Source organism: Caretta caretta, chromosome 5, assembly GCF_965140235.1.
Source record: "Caretta caretta isolate rCarCar2 chromosome 5, rCarCar1.hap1, whole genome shotgun sequence".
NCBI lineage: Eukaryota > Metazoa > Chordata > Testudines > Cheloniidae > Caretta > Caretta caretta.
In genome coordinates this window covers 76,552,357-76,573,053 of record NC_134210.1, presented here as the reverse complement: position 1 = coordinate 76,573,053, position 20,697 = coordinate 76,552,357, and the positions used below count along the sequence as shown (strand labels likewise).

The 20,697-nt window shown below is 44.7% G+C and overlaps 1 protein-coding gene across 3 annotated transcripts in view; it reads right to left on the bottom strand.

Moving 5' to 3' along the window:
• The window catches only part of DMXL1 (Dmx like 1), a 143,557-nt gene that overhangs the window by 25,144 nt on the left and 97,716 nt on the right, over nucleotides 1-20,697 (bottom strand). For all 3 annotated transcript variants that reach the window (XM_048850824.2, XM_048850819.2, XM_048850822.2), the window contains 6 exons: nucleotides 13,594-13,769; nucleotides 5,920-6,047; nucleotides 5,306-5,391; nucleotides 4,453-4,654; nucleotides 2,388-2,505; nucleotides 48-110 (listed from right to left, as the gene is read on the bottom strand). In XM_048850824.2, the coding sequence (XP_048706781.2) occupies nucleotides 48-110; nucleotides 2,388-2,505; nucleotides 4,453-4,654; nucleotides 5,306-5,391; nucleotides 5,920-6,047; nucleotides 13,594-13,769 (773 nt within the window). The remainder of the gene's footprint in view (nucleotides 1-47; nucleotides 111-2,387; nucleotides 2,506-4,452; nucleotides 4,655-5,305; nucleotides 5,392-5,919; nucleotides 6,048-13,593; nucleotides 13,770-20,697) is intronic.

Here is a 20,697-nt window from a genome sequence, read left to right as displayed (position 1 = left end):
GAGTGAAAGAATAAGTCTAATTTCATTTGAAAATTATCATTGTGTACCTTATTGAAGATAGGGTCCTCCAACATTGTATTTTTGATGGTTTCACTGTGGTCCTCTAATGACTTCACCAAGAAAGAACAATCACAGGAAAAAGAGTAAAGATGAGATGTAACATGCAAGGTACTGAGGAAATCCTTACTCCTATGTTAATCTTTCCAACACACAACAAAATTAAAAAAACACTCCACACTGAATTACACAGATACTTACATAAAAATATTTTGTTCAGCATTTACAGTCTAATTCTCAAATTTTCTTCCTAATCTACACGTTTGCTGAAAAAATGACTTTTAAGGTTATATTCTATAGTGTATCACAGTGTTTCATCTACTTTAGTAGTCAACTTCTGTGTAAAACTTAGAACTTACCAGTATGACACACTGATGGTGAATGTACTAGCAATGACAGCAGGAAATCCCACAGTAGTCAAAGTAAAGTCATTTTAAAGTGAGGACATAGCTAGCAGTTCTAAACTACTGATATTGCTTCACAAGCACTTAAGGCACACATCAAGTGCAGCATAACAACAGAGCTGCATTAATTAAATTAAGAATTTTTGTCACACATTAGATATCTGTCCCTCCTCCATCTCCCTCTATTCCTACACTGCCATTATCCTCCTAACAGCTGAGGAGAACAGGTTCGGACTTACTCAGGAATGTGACAAAACTGCACCATGTTTTAGTCATAGTGGAAAACTCAAAATGTTACAACAGACTTTCAATTTCAGCTCATCAGGAAGAAACAAGCTTGTAGTCAAAGTCCAGATCTACCATGCTGCCTCAAAACTATTTCATACCAGTAAGAATACTTAAATACTGCTAACATCCTGTACATAAATGACTACTCTTTCACATAAACACACATACATGTTATTTAAACTTTATCTTTTAGAGAGTACTGAAGAATGCAATCACTCCACATTTAGTGAAAATTCATGTACACTAGAATTCCTGTTCACCTGACAACTATCTTGATTGTCCTACAGATGTTCCATTGCTCTGATCATATCCTCCTGTCTGATTCTCTGAGACAGCAGTATCTCTCTGACACTAGTCGTGTCTGGTACCACTGCCTCATGTCAATAACTGACATGAAGTATACATTCCAGAGAGTCAGCCCAAATGGAGCCATAGTCAAGCAGAAGCAGAATATAAAATCTGAGGATTAAGTGGAGGCAATCTAGAAAAACAAAACCACCTTTCAGCAACATGGGATTAGTTTTTAAAGCTCTGCTGTTTTTAATTCTCGGAAAGAGAATTAAAAGGGAAATGGGGAAAGGTAATAGAAAGTGACAGGAAAAGAAAAAAATGTGGAAGAGGAACAAAAGCAGCACATTAAAAAAACTACACTGAATTACTGAGAAGCGTAACAAATGGTAACTTTTAAAAAAGATTAATACCCTCTCCTCAGCTTAACGTACAGATGGTTTTAAAATACTATGAATTCTGGGGGCAGCTCTTTCTAAACCAATACAAACATTTCCTATAGTACTGGGCTGTTCTGAGTGGTAGTTTAAGCTATGATTACATGTGATTTTTCTCTGTTAGAGCATTGCCATGTTCAATTAAAATCTCAAATGATCCTACGGTCATTTACCATTTACTCTTGGCAGGGCTGCCTTATGGAGTTCCATAGGAGGGGATAAATGATATGTTTATGGGGTAGGGGCTAGACAGCAGATAGTGAGTGCTATTACCAATAACACAGTACAGTAAATAATGATAAGCAAGGAGCAATGATGGAGCACCCAAGGAAAAGAAGAGAAAGTTACAACTTTTAAAAGTGTGTTTTAAGAGCATGTGGCCTAGAAAACCAGGGTGTGGATAGAAAACCTTATTCAAGTAGTATCACTTGCACTGTAAATGGGAGCTGAGTTTATTCTGATGTTTTTTCAAAACTATAAGGTAAGGAGGTAGGATTCAGTAGGCAATCATGGGATGCACAAGATAAACTGGTAGGGACAGACTCAATTTTGAAGGTTACGACTGATTAGGTTGCAAATTGGAATCTTTTGGGTGTATAAATATATATATATTTTTTAAACAAACTGTCAGCCTTTGAGGTAACTCTTATTACCAACAATGCAAGGCTTTTCATACAATTCAAAAGGTAGCCATTTACTTTTTGTTTTGAGTGGCACTGTGGGACTTATATCAAGGTAACACCCAAAATGCAGCAAATTTTTCAGCCCACGAGATTTGGTATCTAGGGACAGCCCCCAAACACCAAGCCTGTTATCCACAAATTTGTGCTCTAGAAAGCAAGTAAGCCAGCTTTCATATGTTTTACCTTAAATCCAGGCTCTTACTTAACATAATTTTATGTACTATACAGACCTCATTTAGGCATCTTTTCTTTGTAAATATATTTCTGATGAAGGTTTCCTGGACTTCCTCTTGTTTAACTAGGTACTGCCAAAGCCTCTTCACAGACTGTGCAACATGACTGTTAGATCTATAGATAAAATTAAAATAAGTATGTGTTTATTTATGCTGGTAATCACAAGAGATTCAAATTATTATTAGCATACAACTCATACCAAGTAAAATGCTGTAAAAGGAAATGTTCAGGTTGTGACGAACTGAAAATGTGGAAATCCAGAATTGAGTCAGCCACAGCTATCGTTTCCTGTGTCAATTAGCGAAGTACAAATAATTATATATTTAACAATTAACAGAGTGCCCAAGATTGCAGTATAAATGGCACAGTATATTATGATACACAATATACTTTTCTGAGACCTCTGAAACACCTAGCCACAGTTAGACTCCAACTTCAAATTTACAGCTTACATTTTGAAGTTTCTTTAATGCTTTGCTGAGTTCCTTGCCCTGATAGGGGGAGGAAATTTAAGTTATTAACCAACATGCTAGGAGCAGATAAGCATAGATAATACCGACAAATACTGAAAGTGAAAACATAGCTGTACGGGGATAATGATGCATAGGAATTACTCCTTATCACAGCAGTGGCTTAGAATAATTTTGTTTTCCCCAAGAAACTAAACTATGTTTAAGGTAAACGGTAAAGAAACAAAACAATAAAAATACCCTCCAAATTTTATTCCCACCAATTTTTTTAAAAAAATTATTATTTAACCTTAAGAACATCAAGGGGTATCAGAAATTGGTTTTCCTGTTTGTACTTGAGGATCATCCAGAAGACTGACAAACTCAAGTGCAAAAGTAACATCAAAACAGGCAAACCTGAGCTCACTCCTCACTTGAAAGGGAGGACTTCTTGTATCTTTCACAAAGCCCTTTTCTCCGAATAGTTTGTCAAGATTTTGAGTTAAACAGGTTTTAAAGAAACAGAATAGTAGTGAACCTCAGATGAATATGCTGTAAGTACCCCAACAACTGTGGAAATCTTTGGAAAGGTGGCTAGGTTGACCATGAAGGAGTCAAGAGCACAGCCAACTACTGGATACTCAAGGGTGAGAGGAGGGAGGGAATAGAGATGTGTGTACAGTATATCATTCAAAATATTTTTTTTTAAATGAAGTAAACGAGACAACTAAGATTACAGTTGTTAGGAACTACCAGTTTACAATGGAAAAGAAGTGCACTTAACTGCTGGCTGTGGAGCTCATGCAGATGCCATTGGGAGAAAAGGAACATATGGTTACATAAATGTGTGGTGTTGATATCCAATTTAAAAAACTGAGTTACAAATTACTTGCTGATACCACAATGTTTTCGGTTGCATGATGAAATATTATGAGCCCACAGTCAATGCAGGGAAGAAAAGTTACTGAAGTGAGCTGTAGCTCACAAAAGCTTATGCTCAAATAAATTTGTTAGTCTCTAAGTGCCACAAGTACTCCTTTTCTTTTTACTGTTGCTTTTGTTGTAACTAGGAGAGAGAGAGGGGGAACTTCTTTTATGACAATGTTCGTTTAGACCTTGCCCTGGTCTCCTTAACACCACAATGCTTCCTCAGAAGGTAGATCAAAGACCTGTCACACTTTTTTTTTTTTTTAAATTAACAAATGGTCAGCTATTGAAATGAATAAGGATCCTTACTCTGACTGTGGCAAATATAGGTTTGCCCCCACTTAAACAGTAAATTGACTTTTGGCATTGGGCTTTGCGAACTTCAAAAATGTGATTTCTTTCTCCACATCTGACTACCTTCATTGCTTAGGGCCAAAGTTTCAGAAATCTACACACACATGTTAAATTGCACACATTTGAGCGTACAGTTATAACTGAGAGAAAGTATGGCACATGCACACATGCCAGGCATGCATCTACCTGGACATATGCACTAAATCTGTGCTACTTGCATATACAAGCAAACATTTCTGAAATTATGGCCCTTCACTTCCATACCAAGGAAAACTAATTAAAATGTTCAGAAGATGTATATTAACACATTTTTTAAAAGTCACATGCTCACTTGAAAGGAGTGTTTGTAGGTTCAAGCAAAGCTTTGTGGCGAAGGAGCGCAGGACCTGCCAATAATGCATCCTCAGAAATATGAGCAGAAATTAAATTCTGAGGTGGGCCACCATGTATCTCAAGTCGCCGGAGAAGAACTTGCTCCCAGCGCTGAAATGTCTTCAGAATGGCATGGCACAGCGGGGAGCTAACTGGAAGCTCTACAAGGACAAATCAAACAAAATAACTATTTTATGTCTGCTAGAATCTTGATGAGAATCACTTCACTGTCAAGTGTTTCAAATACTTTAATCTAACGTACATCTGTTTATTATACACATGCACACTTTTAAAAAAAATTCATTTATGAACAAGTGGTCTGGGTGTAGAGCATTGTATTGCTTTTTGCTGGCAGAAGAGCTAGATATGGGAGGAGGGCCCAAGCATCTAGGCCAGTGTATGTATAGCACCAGAGATATACTTTGACCTACAAAAGGAAAGAACATGGTTCATTAATTAACTTGGGGAAGGAAAGCACATGGTTCATTAACTAACTCGGGGTAGTGAAAAACATTTATATACAGCTATTGACAACTTCCTTAAATGATTAAGAGGTAAACAAAACTGCTAGAAATTGGAACCAAAATATATAAGTACTAATACTTCGTGGAAAAAACCTCAGTATTTAAAGTGTACCAATGTTACTATAATAACAGTGTCAGGATAAATAAATCCAAAACAAGTTATTTACAACACACTGCTGAATGCAGAAGAAGCTAAACGGCTGATTAGTATTTATTATGCAGTTAAGTTACTGAATTCATTGTCGGATTATTGAATATGGAAAGACATCTCCATTACTGCACTGTTACCTGAAAGATCATGCCCAGCCAAGGGGTAGAAATTCTTCAACCTATGAAGCACCAACTGAACCATAGCCAATCGCATCAGTGACCAGCTAACAACAAGAAAATATGCATGAGTCATTGATTGACCTCTGCCAACTGTAAGAAAATTTCACTTTAAAATAAAACTTTAACATCTCTACTATAGGAATGTTTTTAGCTTTTATTAACCAAAATATTATAAAGAGTTAATAAACCATGAATATATTTAGAACCTTAAGGATACCCTGGATGCCAAAACAACTGAATGCATCCGATGAAGTGAGCTGTAGCTCACGAAAGCTTATGCTCAAATAAATTTGTTAGTCTCTAAGGTGCCACAAGTCCACCTTTTCTTTTTGCGGATACAGACTAACACGGCTGCTACTCTGAAAACAACTATTACACATAATAAAAAAGACATCATTAAAATATTATTTCCATGCGTTATTTATAATGAAACAAAGAAGATAATGCATTCCTAGGAAATATATGCATTTCTTGAAGGGCTGCCATATTATATCACACACTTCTGCAGTAAGTTCCCAGAAATGCACTGTCAACAATGTCAGAAAAAATATGAGAATCTAAGCGATTCATACCTGTATGAATTTGAATTAGAGTGCTCCTGAAGGTGTAAATCTGATGTAAAATCATCATCCTCATCATCACTTCCCTGACTCTCCTCTGAATCATATTCTACTCTACTTTGTGAGGTTGGAAAAAAAGGCTAAAAAAGCACAGAAAAAATATTTTAGTTCAGCAAAACTATATCTGCCAAAACTATTTCAAACTGTTTCAAATACTATTAAAATGTATGGTAATATTTAAAAAAAGACAGTTACCTTTTCCATAACTGGTGTTCAAGATGTGTTGCTCATGTCTATTCCACAATAGGTGTGCGTGCTCACCATGTGCACCGGTGCCAGAAGTTTTTCCCCTAGCAATATGTGTAGGGGAGAGTCGGCCTGGTGCGGTATAAGGGGAGCTGCGCCTCTCCCCACCCTCAGTTCCTTCTTGCCAGACAACTCCGACAGAGGGGAAGGAGGGTGGAATGTGGAATAGACATGAGCAACACATCTCGAAGAACACCAGTTACGGAAAAGGTAACTGTTTTTTCTTCTTCTTCTTCGAGGGATTGCTCATGTGTATTCCACAATAGGTGATTCCAAGCTATATCTGTTGGAGGTGGGTAGGAGTTCACAAGTTCCCAGGATGGAGCACAGCCCTGCAGAACCCAGTGTCATCCCTGGTTTGGGGGACGATCACATAGTGCGAAGTGAACGTGTGAACCGAAGACCACGTGGCGGCCCTACAAATGTCCTGGATGGGGACATGGGCCACGAAGGCAGCCAACGAAGCCTGCGCCCGAGTCAAGTGTGCTCTCACAATGGGTGGCAGGCACCCGCCAGCTCATAACAGGAATGGATGCACGAAGTGATCCGATTGGAAAGCTGCTGAGTGGAAATCGGCTGGCCCCTCACGCACTCAGCCAAGGTGACAAACAGTTGCGAGGACTTTCTGAACGGCTTAGTCCGCTCGAGGCAGAAAGCCAGAGCCCACTGCACATCAAGCGTGTGGAGACAGTGCTCCCCACTGGCTGCGTGAGGCTTGGGGCAGAGGACCGGTGGAAAAAATGTCCTGACCCATGTGGTACACTGAGACTGCCTTTGGGAGGAACACGGGGTCTGAGCGGAGCTGGACCTTGTCTTTATGAAAGATTGTTTACGGCTGCTCAGAGGTCAGGGCCCTGAGCTCCGAGACTCGCCTGGCCGATGTGATTGCAACTAGGAAGGCCACCTTCCACTAGAGGTGAGCCCAGGAGTATGTGGCCAGTAGTTCAAACGGGGGCCCCGTGAGACAAGCCAACACCAAGTTTAGGTCCCACTGCGGGGATCTAGAATATGGAAAAAAACGGTTCAAACCCTTAAGGAATCGGCCAGTCATTGCATGGGAAAATACCATGTGCCCTTGCACTGGCGGATGGAAGGCCAACATAGCTGCCAGGTGCACCTTGACTGGCAAGGGCAACAGGCCCTGGGCACTCAGGTGGAGGAGGTAATCAAGGATAAGCTGGATCAAAGCAGTCACCGGGGAGACACCCTGGTCCGCCTCCCACCTAGAAAACTGGGACCACTTTGTCAAATAAGCGGGGTGAGTGGAGGGCTGTCTACTTTCGAGGATGACGTGCTGAACCTGCCCTGAGCACGTCCTTTCCTCTCCACCTAACCACTGAGCAGCCATGCCGCGAGGTGAAGAGCTGCCAGGATGGGGTGGAGGAGGCGGCCCTGGTCCTGAGAGAGCCGGTCTGGGCGGAGCGGTAACGGCCATGGCGAAGCTACCACTAGGCCTGTGAGGGACCCATACCAATGCTGCCTGAGCCACGCTGGGGCAATCCGGGCCTTGTTCGTCTTTATCTTCTCCAGGACCCTGCTGATTAGAAGGAACGGGGGAAAGTCATAGAGAAGCTGGCCTGACCAGGACCGGAGAAAGGCATCAGAGATAGTGCCCCTCCCCAGGCTCCCCCGGAGCAGAACCGGGGGCATCACCAGTTCTGCTAAGTTGCGAACAAGATCCACCTGGGGAGTTCCCCACCTTTGGAAGAGCTAGAGGGCCACTTCCAGGTGGAGGGACCACTCATGTTGTGAGGAAAAGTCCCTGCTCAAGCGACCTGCCCTCTCATTCCAGGTGCCTGGTAGGTGGAAGGCCTTCAGGTGGATGTTGTGGGCTATACAGAAGTCCCACAGCCTGAGTGCTTCGCGGCAGAGAATCAGGCCCCGCCTTGCCTGTTGACATAGAACGTAGAGGCCATTTTGTCCGTGAGGACCCTGACTACCTTGCCCTCCAGGTGCAAGTGGAAGGCCATACATGCCAGCCACACCACCCTGAGCTCCTTGACGTTTATACGTAAGGTCAGGTCTTGAGCCGACCACAGGCCTTTGGTCTGAAAGTTCCCCACATGTGCCCCCCAACCCAGGTCTGATGCATCAGGCACCAGCTCCAACAACAGGGCCCTGTCCCTGAACAGGACCCCTTGGAGCATGTTGTTTGGGGTGGACCATCACCGTAGGGAGGTGATCACAAAGTCTGGCACTGTGAGGACCTTGTCCATCCTGTTCGTGGCCTGGGAGAACTTCGAGGGCAACCAGAGCTGGAGGGGCCTTATCCTGAGTCTGGCGTAATAGACCACATACGTGCATGCCGACATGTGACCCAAGAGTTGTAGGCAAACCCTTGCTGTTGTCACCAGGAACCTTGTGACCAAGTCGATGAGACCTTTCAGGGTCTCGAATCCGTTTGGTGGGAGAAAAGCCCTGGCCGACACTGTGTCCAGAAGCGCACCGATAAACTCTATGCATTGGACTGGGACTTGGTGTTGTTTACCAACAGGCCCAAGGCGGTGCATGTGGATAGGAGGAGCGCTACGTGATCCCTGACCTGCGACCGGGAGATGACCTTGATAACCTACATGCATTTTGTAAACACCCTGGGGGCAGTGGACAGACCAAACGGGAGGACCGTGAATTGGTAATGATTCTGTCCCACCACAGAACGGAGGAAGCACCTGTGCCCCTCGAATATGTGGATGTGGAAGTAAGCGTCCTATAGATTTAGGGCAGCGTACCAGTCCCCGGGATCCAGAGAGGGGATGATGGAGGCCAGGGAGACCATGCGGAACTTGAGCTTCACAATGTACTGGTTCAGACCTAAAGGAGGTCCAGGATGGGCCTGAGCCCCCCTTTGGCCTTCGGGATAAGGAAATTACAGGCATAATACCCCCTTGCCCATAAACTCCTCGGGCATGGCCTCTATCACTCCTAGACCTAGGAGCTGCCACACCTCCTGCTCAAGCAGAGCTTCTTGCGAGGGGTCCCCCAAGGGGGACGGGGGGGGTGCTTGGGCAGGGAGGAAGTAAACTGGAGGGTGTAACCCCAGGAGATGGTGTTGAGGACCCATTGGTCTGAAGTTAGCTGTGACCAGACCGGAAAGAAAGCACACAACTGGTTGGAGAAGGAAAGCTTTATTGGGGGTGGATCCCTGATGAGGACTGGTGGGGTGCCCCTGAGCATCCTGTCAAAAACGCCTTTTCCCCGCCTGCTTGCCCTTGGAGGACCCAGGCTGGGGGGCAGGCTGGTGTTTGACCCAGGGCATTTGAAATCTTATCCATGAAGGGGTGGCGACGCAAGGCCACCCTACCCAGTGCCAACAGGGACCACACGTTAAACAGGGAGTCTAAGGGCTCCTCCATCTCCTCTGCCTGGAGGTGGAGGCTTGCTGCCATGCTCCCTCTAAGAGTTTTTGGTGGGCCCTGTAGTCCTCCTGTGGGTGGAGGCGGGCAGGGCCTCAAACGCCTCCTCCGGGCAGGGCGAAGAGGCCAGTGCAGTGCTCTGGGTGTTGGCCAGCACCGGGACGACTCCGGACACGGTGCTGAGGACGAACAACCTACCGCCTCCTTTCTTGGGGGTCTGGAGAGGGAGGCTGATGATGCCTCCGAAGCTTCGCCCACCGAGCAAGCTCCCACCGGGGGCTGTGCTGGAGACCACGGTGCCCACTGGTACCATTGGGCTGGCCACGACGCTCAGTGCCACTGCATCTGCTGTGGCACAGACGGGGCCGGCTGTTTGGGTTGGCTGGTCTGGCCCATCGAAGGATGGCTACGAATGGAGACTGGGCTGGCGTAAGACCTGCTGCTGTCTCTGGACCGGGAGAAGTGGCGGTGCCGGGATCTACGACGGCCCCAGGACCGCGATCTCGACGTGGAGGACCGGTACTGGTGGTAACCGCTGCTCGCTCTGCAAACTGTCTTGATGGGCAGACCGAGACAGTGAAATGCCAGCGATCGATGCCTGGGGCTGCAATGTCTTGGCAGAGACTTGGAGCGGGAGTCCGAGAGGGAACGGCATTTACGACCATGCCGTGATTGACTGCAGTACCCTCTCCGAGATGCGGACCAATGGCGACGCCCACTGCGGTCCCACCAATATTCGCTCCTTGAGGATGAGTGGTGCCGCAAGTCCCGGCCAGACAGAACCCAGCCAGACAGTCTGGTCAGTGTAGAGGGCTATCCACCTGGACTCTGCCCCGAACTATCGCTGGGTGGTGATTGGCATTGGGACCGGTATCGGGCCGGAGGCGACTGCAGAGATCCCAGCGACTGCTTCCTCTGGAGCGTGGGGCCGACATCGGCGGCACTCTGGGCACTGGCATGGACATATCGTCCCGGGCTGCCTGGAAGGCTTCAGGCGTGGACGGCATCCGGACATCCGGAGAGGCCTGTTCCGAAGAGGTCGGACTACTCCACTCAACATGAGTCGGAGACCTGGGGCTCGGTGGGGATCGAGAACTGCCTGACATGGGCCTAGCCTCTGTCCCAGACATCCCTCAGTGCTGCTGCAAAGGGGGAGTCTTCCTGGCCCTCTTGGTGTGCCCCGTGGACGGGGAACAGTGCCGACTGGTCAATGGCACTGGAGGGTCGCCACATACCGACGCCGTGGTCCTGGGTACCAGTTTGGAGCGGCGTGCCGTGGTCAGGGTCAGCCCTGACTCCATCAGGATGGCCCGGAGCCTAACATCCCTTTCTCTTTTGGTCCAAGGATTAAATGACTTGCAAATCTTGCACCTTTCGCTGATATGGGTTTCTCTCAAGTAGCACAAACAGTCTGTGTGCAGGTCACTTCTTGGCACAGAATGCCTACAAGAGCCGCAAGACTTAAACCCCGGAGCACGGGGCATGCTCTGGCCCAGGCTCACTGACTAACTAAACTGACTAAAGGTACTAACACTGAATGAACGAACAGTTCTGGGGACGAGCTACAGCAAAGATGGAGCAGAGCAGTTCCAACGCACCTTCACTGGCGGCAAGAAGGAACTGAGGGTAGTGGAAGAGTGCAGATCCCCTTATACTGCACCAGGCAGGCGCCAACTCAGGGGTCACGGGGGGCGCTCCCCACTCGGGTACTGCTAGGGGAAAAACTTCCGGCACAGGTGCACATGGTGAGCATGCACACCTATTGTGGAATAGACATGAGCAATCACTTGAAGAAGAATAAGTTATTGTTCATGAATTCTAATAATTTCAACCCTGATGAAGAAAACCAGTTTTTAATTTTTAAAATCTCATATTTCAGCACAATTGGCTTCAAAACTAGACAAGTTATTCTATTTACATAATACTTTACATTTTCAAAAGATTAATTATTTTCCACTACTTGTGTTTCAGTAACACCTAAAAGCTCCAATCAGGACCAGGACCTCTGTGCTAGTATTGGACAAAGACAAGAAGAGAATTTTTGTCCCAAAGACCTTGCAATCTGATTTAGCACTAGACATGACAAGCAAGGATAACGAACAATAGGAGAGAAGGGGTTTGGCAGAGGTGGCAGGATGGAGGGTAGGTGAGGTGAGCAACAACAAGATTACATAGTTACTTAAATTAGATGAAGTACACTCACAACTTGATGGTTTTAGATCAACTGAAAGTGTTTTTATAGAAGTATGAACTATTCCCAGCCATCTCTTGACACAGGTATCATTAGCTGGCTGATTTTTACAGGCATAATACAGGTGAGTTCTGAGGAGGGATTTGCAGAAAGGGTAGCTGCCTTACAGTTATTCCATGATGGGTATTACATTCAGAGAGAGCACCAGGGAAGAAGATACAGAGAAGTTTCTGGAATAAGGTCATACATCATGGAATGGGTGGATGTAGTAAAAAGACAAGGGCAAGTAAGTAAGGGCAGTCAGAGTTATGAAGGGTCTGGAAGGTGGTGACAAGAAGATTGAACTCTATGAGATTGAGATGGAAAAGTAGTGGAGTCATTCCGAGAGCGGTTGAAGTGGTCAGGTCACAAGCTAAGAGGTTAACTGAGGCCAGCGATACTCAGACCTCAGTGGTTCAGGAGCCAAATTATTTATCAATATTACCCAAAAGAGCCACAGGAGTGTGAATTCATTGTTTCATTTACTCTCTCTATATACATATATAGCTAGCATAGGGCTCAGCCCCAGCTGCGGGCAAACTGGGGCTCAGGGGTGGGGGTGGGATCAGCCCCAGCTGTGGGTGGCACAAGGCTGGGGAGAGACCCTGGCATGGGCAGTGCGGAGCTCAGGGGCTCAGCCCCAGATGCAGGCAGCAGGGGGTGGGGGGTGGGTCAGCCCCAGCCCCGGGAGGTATGGGGAGGGCAGCTGGAGTGAGCCCTGCAAGGGGCCTGCATGGCTCGGGCAAGCCCCAGCTGTCCTGTTTTTACTTTTAAAAAATACTTCTCCACTGGAGCCTGAGAAACACGTCTTTCTGTAACCTCTTCTCTTTCCACCCGCTCTCAGGTGGCAGCTTCCATTACTGTGCCTGACCTGATGTAGGTTCTCTGGAGCAGCTGATGCTGCCCTGCTGTGATTAACACATGTTAAAAAAATTAACGCGTTAATTGTGTTGTGTGTTAATCGCACGCGTTAACGGCAGTTAATTGACAGCCTATATGTAAATATACAACACATTTAATTGACAGCCTATATATATATAAACAAACATTACACACACACACTCTCACAGCAAATGAATGAACAGCAAGTCTGCCAGAGCAGGATTAGAACTCAAGACTTCCTAACTCCCTACTCCACCTCTGTTTCCCAGGCTATGCTGCCTTTCAGACATACATTTCCTTGATTAGGAGGGTTTGACAGGAATTTTTACAATTTTCCATCTGGAGAGAAAATAAGGGTTCTTACATCTCCATTAAATTCAAGCCCGATTGGTTGGTGTGGTATCAACACATTCTTACTATGAGGCTTCCCGAGTAGATCATGTAAGCATAATGTATCTATTGAACTGACATCAGTTTTGGCAATTATTTTTTGAACTGTGCACTGTGGAGTTCACATCAGGCAGTTTCTCATAACTATTAAGCATACAAGCCTCTTTCCTTTATATCTCATCTCAAACAGAAGTTAAGCCTCTAACTTTTTTTTGTGTGTGTTTCTTTCCGGGGTGGGGGTGGGGGGGGGGAAGTGCATCTGCAATCTCAGTGAGCAACATTTTAGAACAATCTCTTCATGCTCCATGAAGTCAAATCAATTCAAGATAACCATTTTGCAAACAAGATTTTTCCAAAAAGCTATAGCCAACATTGTTTTAAGAATGTTTGGGATGTTATGAATAAGAGGAAGATAAAACTTATATCATGCTATAAACAAATATAAAATGAGGACAGGCTAATTTCCGCTTAAAGTATTGCTAATGCAAGAAGGAGCAAAATGAGTTTTGTAATCATAAAAGTTACCTTTGCTATGAAATAGTCCCAGATACTAAGCTCAGGAGGGATAAACTTTTCTCTGTAAGATGGAGATTCTTGCTCTACCAAAGATGATGAAGGAGTTTGTGAACTTTCTTTTGGAGAGATTTTTGATGAAAGCATAAAACTTTTTTGTTGCTTCTTACCATTGTCTACAGAAGAAACTAAAAAGACAAAAAAAATATGAAAAGGAGAAATGAATATTCATGGTAAAAGGGTAAAACACACCTCTGTTATATATTTCCAAGATTTTCTTTTTTACCATCTCTTTAAAAAGTATTTCCTTTTACTATATTAATACTCAAACAGTATTTGAAACAAACCTCTATATAGTTTTCATATAGTATTCTGTGTTAAAGGGGAAAACCACTAGTCTTCAAACTTAAAAAATCTCCAGTCAATCACATCCTTCAACAAGTAAGTTACTATTTATTAGGTTAATATCTTTAATTTCATGGTCAGAGATCATCAAAATGTACACATGCAAGATGACCATGTTATAGCTTCAGAATTCTTCTGCTACAAGTACTTAGCAATGCAATGCATTAAACACTTATTGGGGGGGAGGGCAGTGTTCACAGTTGCAGAACTAACAAGCACCAGTCAGCAAAGGCAGTATTATTCATTGATGTCATTAGTGAACTGCACACATGTAGGCTAACCAGACACTAGCTGACCAAATGCAGCTTATTTTTTATAGGCTACTGGTTTTAGTCTCAATAGATGTTTGGAAGAGGGAGGGTGCTAACAGCAAAAGATCTCTCAAAACTCACAATGGTGCCCCAAATAATTAGGTAGTTTAAAAATAACGCCCAACAGGTAAGACTCTGGAGCTGAAGCAGGACAAATTTAGTGCTCTAAATACAGCTACGGCAGGAGGTTTGAAAATCACCCACTGCAGCTACAACAGGAGATGAGGAGCTATGGCCATATTCTGACAGGTCTGACCATGCTTTCTGTGCAACAAAGGAAAGAGGAAACCATCAGAAGGATAGAGAACCCAGATGAAAGAAAAAGGTTCCTCACCTTCTTATAACTGTTTATTGAGATGTGTTACATATACTTATTATACTACGTGTGTGCGCGCATGTCTCATGTACCATGCCAGAGAGTTTTCCATAGCGGTACCCTAGTGGCAGCCACACCTGCTCTCTGATATTACATATGCTTTGAAGGTACAATGGCGGAGCCACCCTGCTCACCTTTCAGTTCCTTTGAACTGGACTCAGGAAACAGACTAATGCACTGGGGCAGGAGGGTGGGTTGTATAATGGACATATGCAATGTATCTCCAAGAAAGAGAGTTATAAAAAGATGAATAACCATTTTCTCTTCTTCGACTGGTTGCATATATCCATTACTCTGGTTGACTTCTAAGCAGTTTGCAATGGAGGTGGGGAGCTATGTGTGATGGTGCCCCCCATAAGGCTTTATGGAAATATACTTATGAATGTATATATGACATAACTAGAATGTGTTTATGCTACACATGCCATGTAACATATCTCTAAAGGTTATGATCTATTGAATCTATTAATCCTATCTGTATGCATGTATCATTTTTGTATTTGAAGTTATGAATATTGGCTGCATACTCTTTTGATTCTGAGTAGGTTTTAGTGAAGCAGTGGTTTTAGTGAAGACTATTCCCAGTAAGTGCCCAATCAAGAAGCCCTTAAGCCAACAATAAACTTGGAGATGCCAATCCACATCTGGGCTTTCCGAGGAATGTGGCTTGGCTAGTAAGAAATTCAGTCATGCATGGACATGTGACTTGCCCAGGTGACTCCAAAACTCCATTTTGTAGCTGGACTTTGCATTGGAGAGAGGAGGGGGGTCTCCATCCACAAGAGAAAGTCTATTTAAACTCCTGGGAGACCCCTCCACTTTGTCTTCAGCTAGCTAAAGAGAGAGCGTCTTCACCCCCAAAGAAAGAAACTGGAACAAAGGACAGTAACTACAGGGGAGGGGTGGTGGTGAGTGATTGCTGGACGCAGACTAGAAGGAGATTAGTCTGTAAAAAGGAAGCTTACTGGGTGAGGATTTTGTCTGTATTCAGTTTTATTACTGTACTAGACTTAGACTAGCGTGTTTTATTTTATTTTGTAATTCACTTTGTTCTGTCTGTTACTACTTGGAACCATTTAAATCCTACTTTCTGTATTTAATAAAGTCACTTTTTATTTATTAATTAACCCAGGGTATGTATTAATACCTTGGGGGGGGGAGCGGGGGACAGCTGTGCATCTCCATCAGTGTTATAGAGGGCGAACTATTTATGAGTTTACCCTGTATAAGCTTTATACAGGATAAAACGGATTTATTTGAGGTTTGAACCCCATTGGGAGTTGGGTATCTGAGTGTAAAGGACAGGAAAACTTCCTAAACTGCTTTCAATTAAGCCTACAGCTGTTAGGGGACATGGTTCATACTTGGGTCTGGGTTTGCAGCAGGCTAATGGGTCTGGCACAAACCAGGCAGGGCTCTGAAGTGCTAAGCTGACAGGGCAGGAAAGTAGGAGCAGAAGTAGTCTTGGCACATCAAGTGGCAGCCGCAAGGGGGTTTCTGTGATCCAACCCGTCACACTCGTAGTCTCACCAGAAGAGGGACAGCAGAACTGCTCTCCCCATATTTGAAACTTCTCTCAATGTGATAGTAATCACATGTCTAGCAAAGGTGTGGACTGAAGACCACATGACCACTCTACAGATGTCCACAATAGGAATATTTCCCACAAATGCCACAGAGGCTGAGCATGCTCCAGCTGAATGTGAAGACAGCTTTTCTGGTGTGTCAATGCCCTTGATCCTGTAGCACATGACAATACAGCTGGTGATGCACAGGACAGTTATTCTGTTGCAGGATGTCTTTCATTCATTCCACAAAGGAGACGGACACCTGAGTAGGGACCCAAAAAAGTTTTGCTCCTTCCAGATAAAGGAAGCGGGCTCAGTGAACATCCAGAGTGCGTGGCTTTGAAAAGAAGACTGGTAATTATATTTTGATTGGCTGAGGGGGAAATAAGATACTACTTTTGCTCAGGGTGTGGCCTATGCTGTATCTTGTCCCTGTTAAAAAAAAAAAAAAAAAAGCATATCAAGGATCTGTCAGAGCATGTAGCTTTCTTACTCTTCTTGCTGAAGTGACGGCTATTCGAAAAGCCAACTTTGCTGAGAGGTGTGACAACCAACTGGTGCCTATCAGTTCAAAAAGGAGACCCATAAGGGCTGAAAACACTAAATTCAAATCCCACTGTGGAATAGGGTCCCTGATAGGTGAAAACAACCTAAGGAACCTGGTAGTCAGAGTGTTAGAGAATACATGAGGTTGAAATATTGAAATTGTGGCCAGGTTCACTTTAATAGAGCTGACTGCTAGACTAAGTTAACGAATAATCAAAAATATTTTGACTCAGACTGTGTAGGAGATAACTTAGTAAGTGGAAGCGTGTGTCTGGGTAAGTGGCCCTTGTGGGTGGGTTTTCTACTATTATGTAGGACATTCTGGACTGCCACGAAACAGAGCACCCTCCTGGGTTTATTCACTAAGGAACCAGGCTGTGAGGTGTAGTGACTGAAGGTTCGGATGCAATACCTGCCTGTGACTCTGCAATATAAGGTCTTCGACTAAAAGCATAGTTAAGATTTCCTTGATGGACAATGTGAGCAGGTCTGAGAACCAAGGCTACGTTACCCAGCTTACAACAGAGAGTGTTATTCTGCCTCATTCTGGCTTCAGCTTGAAAATGACTTGGAAATCAGCAGCACTGGAGGGTAAGCAAAGAGCAAGTCCTTGTCCCAGGGAAGAGAAATGTATCTGATATGAACCCGGACCTGTGACCTATCCTTGAACAGAGGAGGGGCATTCCCTGTTCCGACTGGTTGCAATTAAGTACTCCTATTTGAAATATTTACTTTAGTACAGTTATGTTGAGAGACCATTCATGATCCAAGGGAATGACCTGTTCAGGGAGTCTACTAATCCATTCTGAACCCATGGTAGGTATGATGCTAAGAGTCAGAGAATTTCTTTATGCAGAAGTTCCAGAGCCTGACTGTCTCCTGGCACAGGCTGTTCAATTTGGCACTCCCTGATTGTTGAAGTGTAACACCACCATGGTGGTGTTGGTAAGTATTTGGATATCCCTGCCCTGTATATATGAAGTAGAAAATGGTGGCATGCTCTGGCGATGCCCCTAACTCTGAAATGTTTATGTGCAGCCTGGCCTCCTTAGTGGACCACAAACCCTGAGCATGCAGGTCTCTCCCAGATGCACTCCCCACCCCATGGCTAAAACGTCTGTTACCAAAGTCATACGGGGAAGAGACTGGGAGAACAAGGCACCCCTACAGACATTGTCTTGGTTCATTCACCAATACAGGGATGATAGGACCTTGTCTGGGATGCATCCTAGTGTGTCCAGGGGATGTATCTGAGGGCGATACATTGACTTGAGCCTCTGTAATCCTCTGATATGTAGCCAGGCATGGTGAGGGAAGGGGTCATATACATGTACTTGACATATGCCCCAGGAGCCTGAGTCAATTCTTCGCTGAGGTCAAGCATGGCCCTTGGAGGACACACAAGGGTCTCGTAAAGCTATAAGACTTGGTATTGGCAGAAGAGCCTTCGCTAGGATAGAATCCAGGACTGCCCCAATACATTTTATTCTCTGCGGGGTGAGGGGATAGATTTCTCTTTGTTCACTTCCAGGGCTAAGAGCATGAAAACAAATAGAGTGTTCGATGGATACTTCTATCTACCTGTTGACAGGAGCGATCCCAGACCAGCCAATAGTCCAGGTACAGACATCTGTGATGGAGGTAGGCTGCTACCACTGCCATGCATCTGGTAAAAACCCTTGGTGTGGAAGACAGGCTGAAGGATATGAACTGAAAGTGATCTCCTACTCCCTTCGAAATTTCCTGTGGTCAGGGTGGATTGCCACATGGAAATATGCAACCATGGAGTTGAGGGTAGTATACCAATCTTCTGGGTCTAGCAAAGAGATAATAGAAAAGAAAACCATATAGTATTATAGCTTGTTTAAATTCTGAAGAGCCATGGTATTGCTCTGGGTATTAGGAGGCAGCAGAAGTAGAATCCTGTCCCAGTACTGAGAAAGCACTTCTTCTACGGCTCCCAAGAAATGTAGATTCTGCACTTCCCACCCTATTACAGACTTGTGAGATGGTTCCCTGATAAGGGATAGGGTGAAGACAGGAACTATAGGATACATCCTGATTCCCCTGTGAATAAGGCAACCTGTTTCCAAAAAGGGGAAGATTTTCACTAAGATCTGGTATGCTGATGGGAGGAGTCCAAAAGGCTGCTTTGAGGTGTGTGGCTTCTTAGCAGAAGCACTCCAGGTGGATGGCTGGGGCCTTCTCCTTTGCTGTTTGTGCTTCTGCCTGTACCCATCAGTCTCTCTAGGGCTGTAGCCCTACTGCCTTGGTAGAAACTGAAGTTGAAAACTTGATTATCCTGGGGGCTAGCATATACAGACTTAGGAATTTCAACACTGCCCTAGAGTCTTAACATATTAGTGCTCTTATTCAAGGAGAGCAAGGTACATCCTTTGCAGTGAGGTCTTCAATGGTCTGTTGTACCTGAACAGGAATTCCTGGGGACCGGAGCCTTGACAAACACCACATAATTACTGCCATTGCCCAAACTTCAGCAGCTGAGTTCATCACATCGAGGGAGGCTTGCAAAGGGGCTAGTGCTACCAGCCAACCTTCCACTAAGAGAGACTGTAAATTACCCTTGGAAACATCTGGTAACTTGTCGAGGAATTTGATATGGCATTCCAACTGGAATAATCACAATGGGCCAAGAGAACCTCATAATTCTCTATAAGCAGCTTTAAGTCCACAGCTGACTCAACATTTTTTCTAAAAGAGATCCAAATTTGTGTCCTTTTCTTGGTGTCACTTTTGCTCTACCTTTGCAATGCAGTTCATTAATTGTCACCGCTGCCAGGAAGCTTGATGTGCAGTGTTGATAAAACCACTCAGCCTTGTGATGGAACTTGGTACTTGTATCCCATGCATTTTGCCACCAGTACAAGGAGATGATGGGATTTGTCATAAAGCTTTACTAGATTGCATGACTGCCTCATTTATTGGGAGAGCAACTTTCCCTGTTGTAGCAGAGTGTAAAATGTCTGAGTTCGTGGGAATTCTCCTCCTCAAGCTCTATCCGAGTTCCTAGAGACAGTGTCCTCCTTTTCAGAAGCTCCTGATCGGACTAAAAGTCATCAGATACTGGAGAAGATGCTACTGCTGCCAGGGTCTCATCCAGTGATGAGGATGAGGTGTTCAGAGAAAACAGGTTTGAACCTTCTTGAAGCTGGTCGTGAACTGCCAGTGTAGAAGGTCTTTCCAAAGCAGGCAATGGGTGGTCCAATCCTCAGTACCCCAGGAGCTCTGTAGGAATACTGAGTGGCCTGTCTGAACTACGTGAAGAAACTTTCCCCCTCAGCAATATGTTTCCATAATGTAGTGGCTGCTCGGTAACAACTCTTTGGTACTTCCCCTCTCAAGGACTAATTTCTGTAGTGCGGTGGAGATGAGGACCTAGACACTGGAGGCATCTCCCCATGGTAACCAGTAGGGTCAATGATGGGGCTGGTATGGTATCGGAGACCAACCGTGCCTAGACCAGGCACTCAATTCCTTCGATCCACTTATCAAGATAATTTCTATAATAGTGGGAACAATGCCTCGGAATGCACTGGATTTCTGAAGTGGGAATCCACTTCAGATTCTGAGGAAGAGTATAAATACACTGAAGGCCAGGGGGAAGCAGTACCAGGAAACATTGCAGGAGATTGAGAATGTGATCTGTGACAGGCCTGTGGAATGGGACTGCAATATCAGGGGCTTCTGAGCTACAGTTACTGTGCACTGAGAGAGAACTGTTACCATTGGTGTCTAAGCCAAGATCAAGATTGCTGGGAGTGTTATCAGACCTGAAATCGCAGGTGCCAAACCAGCTCCCAACATGGAAACCAGCATGGACACCACATGCAACAGGCTTGTACAGGTACTGTCAGCCTGAATAATTGGCAAGAGTGGTCCTGAGAGGCTT